Source organism: Sapajus apella, unplaced genomic scaffold (assembly GCF_009761245.1).
Source record: "Sapajus apella isolate SASKATOON/1434 unplaced genomic scaffold, GSC_monkey_1.0 scaffold154, whole genome shotgun sequence".
Classification (NCBI taxonomy): Eukaryota; Metazoa; Chordata; class Mammalia; order Primates; family Cebidae; genus Sapajus; species Sapajus apella.
Genome location: NW_022437094.1, coordinates 1,632,148 through 1,640,135, shown reverse-complemented (window position 1 = coordinate 1,640,135; position 7,988 = coordinate 1,632,148). Strand labels below are relative to the sequence as shown.

At 37.8% G+C, this 7,988-nt stretch overlaps 1 protein-coding gene across 2 annotated transcripts in view; it reads right to left on the bottom strand.

Moving 5' to 3' along the window:
- Nucleotides 1-237: 237 nt before the first annotated feature.
- Nucleotides 238-7,988, bottom strand: part of FAAH2 (fatty acid amide hydrolase 2) — a 286,150-nt gene continuing 278,399 nt past the window's right edge. For both annotated transcript variants that reach the window (XM_032266098.1, XM_032266099.1), the window contains one exon: nt 238-687. In XM_032266098.1, coding sequence (XP_032121989.1) covers nt 512-687 — 176 coding nt within the window. In that variant the 3' untranslated portion in view covers nt 238-511. The remainder of the gene's footprint in view (nt 688-7,988) is intronic.

The following is a 7,988-nucleotide window of genomic DNA, read 5'->3' as shown; positions in this document are numbered from 1 at the left end:
ATTACTTATATACCCCCTTCCAGTTCCCTATCAGCAATATGAACTTATAGCAGCATCTCTTTTCCTTTTTCACTGTAGCTCCTTCTAACTGGAATTCCCTTACTTAATGGCCTGCCTGGAAAGCACTTAACTCTCCATTTGTCAGTTTCAGAATCATATCTTCTTTTCCTTAAGATCCCTCCTTAACATTGGACGTTTCCTTCTTTGATGTCTCTACTATACGCAAAGCAGACAGGATTCCAGCATTTAAGAAACTTTATTACACTTATCCCTTTACATGTCCTCATTTTCCAGTAACATAAAGGCAGGAAGCAAATATTACCATTTTAGTAAGGCCACAGTTAGCGAAGAAAATAAAGGTAGAAAGAATAACTAAATGAGTAAATAAATTCCCCAGTTGTTTATTCAGTTGCCTGCTGGGGTTTGATCTAAAGCAATTAATAGAATACCACCACACAGACGCGCGCGCGCACACACACACACACACACATTAACCTTGGAGAAGGTCCTCCTAAAACTTTCCTGGACAGACCCATCCCCCAAAAGTTTTCTCCAAGTACTGGGCCACAGCCAGGGTCAGGTGATCATTAAAGGGTGCAGCCACAACCTGGATGCCTAGGGGAAGTCCTTTGGCATTCAGCCCCAGTGGGCATTGGGTCACAGGAAAACCCAGGGCACTAAAGACACCTAAAGGAAACAAACGAAAAGCGAGAAATCAAGACCTGTTCCTGAAAACGGATTTCTTCATTTATTTTGTCAATAATGAAGATAATAGATGAAAACATATAATTACAATTTACTGTCTACTTAGGACTTAATAACATTTAAGAACTTTACCTGTATTAAATATTTGACATCACAACAAGCTCATGATGTAGAAGCTATTCATTATCTCTATTTTACTGAAGAAATAACTGAAGAAAAGCAAAGTTAAATAACATGTCCAAGATCCCTTGGCTAGCAAAAGCTGTAATTGAGATCTGAATGCAGAAAGTGTGAATGAGAGCCTAAAGTGCTTTCCCATGATGCTGTTTCTAACTTGTCTTCTGTAATACTTCCAGAAAAACCAGAGTGAGTTATAGAGTAGAATAATATATTCATAAATATGTGGATTTTCTTTTAACTTATAAACATTTTTGTAATATTACTTCACACTAACCTAGTGCAGTAATTTGTCATTATTTACTTCATTCGTGTAATAAAACTTTATTGCAGCATAATTTATACAAAATAAGATTCCCCATATCAAATGTACAGTTTAATGATCGCAAATAAATTTACATAATTGTTCAACCATCACCACAATCTAGGTAAAGAACATTTTTATCACCCATTTCAAAAACCACATGCCATTTAGCAATTACTCTTCATTTCTCTATTCCCCCAATCACTAGTATCCACTAATTTAATTTTTATTTATATAGATTTATATTCCGAACACTTTCTAGAAATTGAATCATATAATATGTAGTATTTTGTGTCTGATTTGGTCCACTCTGCACAATGTTTTCAAGATTTATATAAATGGTTCTTTTTTATGGATAAAGAGTATTCCATTAAATAAATATACCCAATTTGGTTATCTATTCATTAGTAACTGAACAGTTGGACTAACAGTTTTGGCTATTACTAATTATGCTGCAAAAATCAGCAATATAATTACATATTTTTTATAAGTCTTTGTATGAATATTTGTTTTCATCTCTTGAGCATATATATAGATACGTAGATGAATGAAATAGTTGAGTCTTATGAAAAACTTACATTTAATATTTTAAGAAAATGCCAAACTGTTTTCCAAAGAGTCTGGACCAGTTTCACAACAGCCTTACCAGCAAAGTATGAGAGTTTAATTTCTTCACATGCTCATTAACCCTCATCCTCTTTGTTTATAACTATTTTAGTAAATGTTCATTGATAATTCCTGTGGTTTTAATGTGCATTTCCCTAATGAGTAATTATGCTAAACATTCTCTCATGCACTTATGGGCAATTAGTATGTTTTCTTTAGGAAAATGTCTATTGAAATCCATTGTGCATTATAAGTTGGGTTATAGTTTTATTATGAAGTTGTAAGAGTTCTTCGTATGTTTGGAATGTAACTCTCTAGTTGTTATATAATTTGCAAATATTTTCCCCCGTCTGTGTCTTTTCTTTGAACTTTATTGAAGCTGTGTTTTGGAATAGAATTTTTGGTAAATGTTGACAAATTCTAATTCATCATGTTTTCTTTTATTGCCTGTGCTTTTGAAGCTGTATCTAGGAAAACTTTTAGTACCCCAAGGTCATGAAGATGTACTCATGTTTACTTATAAAAATACTACAGTTTTAGCTTTTACATTTAGGTCTTGGATTCATTTTACATTGGTTTTGTATATGGTGTGTATGTGGCAGGGCTCCAACTTTATGCTTTTGCATGTTGATATCTAGTTTTCCTGGAACCATTTGATGAAAAGACTACTAATTCTTCATTGAATTGTCTTGAAACCTTTACTAAAAATAAACTGAGGGGAAAGTAAAGAGAGTGATGTCAGCAAGATAATGGAATAGAGTTCTCAAGATCCAGTCCCCATCACAGAAATCCAACTACCAAATATCCCCAGATAAGAATATATTCATCCATATCCCTAAATTTTGGAGATAGCCCTTCCAGCCATAGAACTGATAACAACTGTATTCAAAGGGTAAGAGGAATAGTTTCACTTTGTATCACCCTCTCTCAAGCTGTAACAGTGCCACAGAGGATTTCCTTGGGCACATGTTTCTGCAGGAGAAAAGAGAGTTGTAAACGAACATCCAGCTTCCTCACCATTGTGAGGTGCTTTACAGAATGCTCACACTTGTCTCACTCCATGAGAGCAGAAAATCAAACACCACATGTTCTCACTCATAGAGATGGGATCTCACTCCGTTGTCCAGGCTGGTCTTGAACATCTGGCCTCCAGTGATCCTCCCACCTTGGCCTTCAAATGTTCTGGAATTACATGAGCAAGGCACTACACCTCATCCTGTTCACTTTAATAATAATTTTGATATGCTTAGGTTTGTTGTTATCTGAACGCATCACTTAGAACTTCCAGAATAATACTAATTATAAAAATGAAAAGAATGCCTGGCCTTGTTTTCAGACTGTAATGAGAATGCATGTAATGTTTCACTATAAAGACTGATTATTGCTGTAGAGGACTGGTAAATATCACCTATTTATGTAAATAATTCTTCTATTCAGAGCTTAAAAAAAAAGAAAGATTATCATTTCCCAAGAACACTTACAAAGGCTGAAAGAGGTGGCCATGTCCTCAAATGCATAGGCAGAAAAACAAGGACAAAAAAATTACAAATAATTTTTAGAAATCACAGAATTAGACTAATAAATCTCTAATTATGGACCCTGAATGAACAGAGTTCTATGAAATGACTGATAATGAATTCAGAATTAGTTAAGAAAAGTTATATGTGAAAGTATTTGGGAGCTAGCCCAAGATGGTCCAATAGCAAGAGCTTTGGCATGCAGCTCCCAGGCAGATAGACACAGGAGTTGGGTGATTTCTGCATTTCCAACTCAACTCTGAAGAGAGCAGTGGATCTCCCAGCACAGAATTCAACCTCTGATAAGGGACAGGCTGCCTCCTCAAATGGCTCCCTGAATCCTGTGTACCCTGACCCGGAGGCACCTCCCAGTCTGTGCTGAAAGACACCTCACACAGGAGAGCTCTGGCTGGCATCTGGCAGGTACCCCTCTGGGATTATGCTACCAGATGAATGATTAGGCAGCAATCTTTGATGTTCTTCAGCCTCTGCTGGTGATATCCAGGCAAGTGAGGTCTGTAGTGGACCTCCAGCAAACTCCAGCACACCTGCAGCACAGGGGCCTGACTGTTAAAAGGAAAACTCACAAACAGAAAGAAATAGTATCAAAAACTAACAAACTGAAAGAAGTAGTATGAACATTAACAAAAAGGACGTTCTCTAAGAGACCCCATCCAAGGGTCACTGACTTCAAAGACCAAAGGTAGATAAATCCATGAAGATAAGTAGAAACCAATGCAAAAACGCTGAAAATTCCAAAAACCAGGACGCCTATTTCTCCGCGAAGGAATCACAACTCTTCACCAGCAAGGGAACAAAACTGGACAGAAAATGAGTTTGATGAATTGACAGAAGCAGGCTTCAGAAGGTGGGAAATAGCAAACTTTTCTGAGCTAAAGGAGCATGCTGTAACCCAATGAAAGAAAGCTAAAAATCTTCAAGAAAGTTGGACAAATTGCTAACTAGAATAACCAGTTTACAGAAGAATATAAACGACTGATGGAGCTGAAAAACACTGCAAAACAACTTCGTGAAGCATACGCAAATTTCAATAGATGAATCAACAAGTGGAAGAGAAGATATCAGAGATTGAAGATCAACTAAATGAAATAAACCTAGAAGGCAAGATTAGAGAAAACAGAGTGAAAAGAAATGAATAAAGCCTCCAAGAAATATGGGATTTTGTGAAAAGACCAAATATATGTTTGATTGGTGTGCATGGAAGTGATGAGTAGAATGAAATCAAGTTGGAAAACACTCTTTAGGATATTACCCAGGAGAACTTCTCCAACCTAACCAAGACAGGCCAACATTCAAAATCAGGAAATACATAGAACACCCCAAAGATACTCCTCAAGAAGAGCAGCCCCAAGACACATAATCATAAGATTCACCAAGGTTGAAATGAAGGAAAAAATGTTAAGAGCAGCCAGAGAGAAAGTCGTGTTACCAACAAAGAGAAGCCCATCAGACTAACAGTGGATTTCACGGCAGAAACCCTACAAGCCATAAGAGAGTGGGGGCCATTACTTAACATTCTTAAAGAAAAAAATGTTCAACCCAGAATTTCATATCCAGCCAAAAAGAGAAAAAAATCCATTAAAGACAAGCAAATGGTGAGAGATTATATCACCACCAGGCCTGCCTTACAAGAGCTCCTGAATAAAGCACTAAACATGGAAAGAAACAACTGGTACTAGCCACTGCAAAAACATACCAAATCGCAAAGAGCATTGACACTATGAAGAAACTGCATCAACCAATGGGCAAAACAACCAGCTAGCATCAAAATAGCAGGATCAAATTCACGCACAACAATATTAACTTTAAATGTTAATGAGCTAAATGCCCCCAATTAAAAGACACAGACTGAAAAATTAGATAAAAAGTCAAGAACCATCGATGTGCTGTATTCAGGAGACAGATCGCACAGGTGGAGACACATAGTACAGGCAAAGACACATATAGACTGAAAATAAAGGAATAGAGGAAGAATTACCAAGCAAACAGAAAACAAAAATAGGCAGGGGTTGCAATCCTAGTCTCTGATAAAACAGAATTTAAACCAACAAAGATCAAAAGAGACAAAGAGGGCATTCCTTTACCATTCCTTTACATAATGGTAAAGGAATTAATGAAACAAGATGAGCTAACTATCCCAAATATATATAGACCCAATACAGGAGAACCCAGATTCATAAAGTGAGACTTTTACACCCCATTCTCAATATTAGACAGACCAATGAGACAAAAAAATTAACAAGGATATTAAGGACCTGAGCTCAACTCTGGACCAAGTGAACATAATAGACATCTACAGAACTCTCCATCTCAAATAATAGAATATACATTCATCTCAGCAACACATAGCACATATTTTAAAGTTGACCACACAATTGGAAGTAAATCACTCCTCAGCAAATGCAAAAGAATACAAATCATAACAAATAGTCTCTCAGATCACAGTGCAATAAAATTAGAACTCATAATTAAGAAACTTACCCCAAATCACACAAGTACATGGAAACTGGACAACCTGCTCCTGAATGACTACTGGATAAATAATGAAATGAAGGCAGAAATAAAGATGTTCTTTGAAACCAATGAGCCTGAAGACACAACGTGCCACAATCTCTGGGACACATTGAGAGCAGTGTATGGAGGGAAATATATAGCACTAAATGCCCACATGAGAAACAAGGTAAGATCTAGAATCAACATTCTAACGTCACAATTAAAAGAACAAGAGAAGCAAGAGCAAACAAATTCAAAAGCTAAAAGAAGACAAGAAATAAGTAAGATCAGAGCAGAACTGAAAGTGATAGAGACAAAAAGCCCTTAAAATAAATCAATGAATCCAGCAGATTTTTTTAAACATCAACAAAATAGATAGATCACTAGCCAGACTAATAAAGAAGAAAAGAGAGAAGAATCAAATAGATGCAAAAAATGATATAGGAGCTATCACCTCCAATTCCACTGAAATAAAAACTACCATGAGAGAGCACTATAAACACCTTGACACAAATAAACCAGAAAATCTAGAAGAAATGGATAAATTCCCAGACACTTACACCCTCCCAGAACTAAACCAGGAAGGAGTTGCTTCCCTGAATAGAAAGATAACAAGTTCTGAAGTTGAGGCAGCAAGTAATAGCCTACCAACCAAAAAACGTCCAGGACCAGAAGGGTTCACAGCTGAATTCTACCAGAAGTACAGAGGAGCTGGTGCCATTCTTTCTGAAACTATTCCAAACAGTAGAAAAAAGGGAATCCTCCCCAACTCATTTTATGAGGCAATCATCATCGTGATAACAAAACCTGGCAGAGACACAACAACAACAAAAAAAGTAAATTTCAGGCCAATATCTTTGATTAACATTGATGAGAAAATTCTCAATAAAATACTGGCAAACCAAATCAAATAGTACATCAAAAAGCTTATCCACCATGATCAAGTCACCTGCATAACTGGAGTGCAAGTGTGGTTCAACATATGCAAATCAATAAACATAATCCATCACATAAACAGAACCAAAGACAAAAAAACAAATGACTATCTCAAGATGCTCAGAAGGCATTTAACAAAATTCAACAGCTCTTCATGCCAAAAATTCTCAATAAACTAGGTATTTATGGAGCATACTTCAAAATAATAAGAGCTACCTATGACAAACTCACAGACAATAATATACAAAATGGGAAAAAGCTAGAAGCATTCGCTTAGAAAATCTTCACAAGAAAATGATGCCCTCTCTCACCACTTCTATTCAACATAGTAGTGAATGTTCTGGCCAGGGAAATCAGACAAGATAAAGAAATAAAGGATATTCAATTCAGAACAGAGGAAGTCACATTGTCTCTATTTGCAGATGATATAATTGTATATTGAGGAGTCCCCTACATCAAGAAAGATTTTTTAAGCTCGATGAACATATGGAAATTGATTAATATATGATCATTTGGAAAAATAAACTAAAGAAGACCCCATCATCACAGCCCAAAATCTCCTTAGGTTGATGAGCAACTTCGGCAAAGTCTCAGGATGCAAAATCAATGTGCAAAATTCACAAACATTCCTATACACCAATAAGAGTCAAACACAGCGGGGACCACCCTGCAAGATGGCCGTTTAGGAACAGCTCAGGATTGCTGCTCCCAGTGAAAGCGCAGAGGGTGAGTGGACGCCGCGTTTTTATTGCCCACAGACTAGGAAATTCCTGGGCAGAGGTGCTCCACGGTCGCCAGCGCGGCTGTTGCGGCCAGCACGGCTGTGCCGGCCAGCGCCGCTGCTTTGCCCCGCGCGGCTGCTTTGTCGGCGCCCCGGAGCCGCGGTTCTCCGTACAAAATACACCTGTCCGGGGGCCCTTTAGGCTGGCGATTGGAGCCACGGGAAGTCACCCATACACTGGTTCAAAAAGGGGACTGAGCAGAGAACCAAGACAGTAGATTCCAGGGCAAAAAAAGAAAAAAAAAAAAAAGCGCCACAAACCTCAGTGCCGATGTTTAAGCCGTCCCAGTGAGTGGCCGCAGGGGAAAACAAACAGACCCCGGCGCCTCTTCAACAGGCGACTGGAATACCAACTTAAAAAAAAGGCTCTGAGGCAGGGAGCCAGGCGATCAGGCTCGGCTGGCCCCACCCCCACAAAAGAACAGCAACCAGAAACTCTGGATTGAGA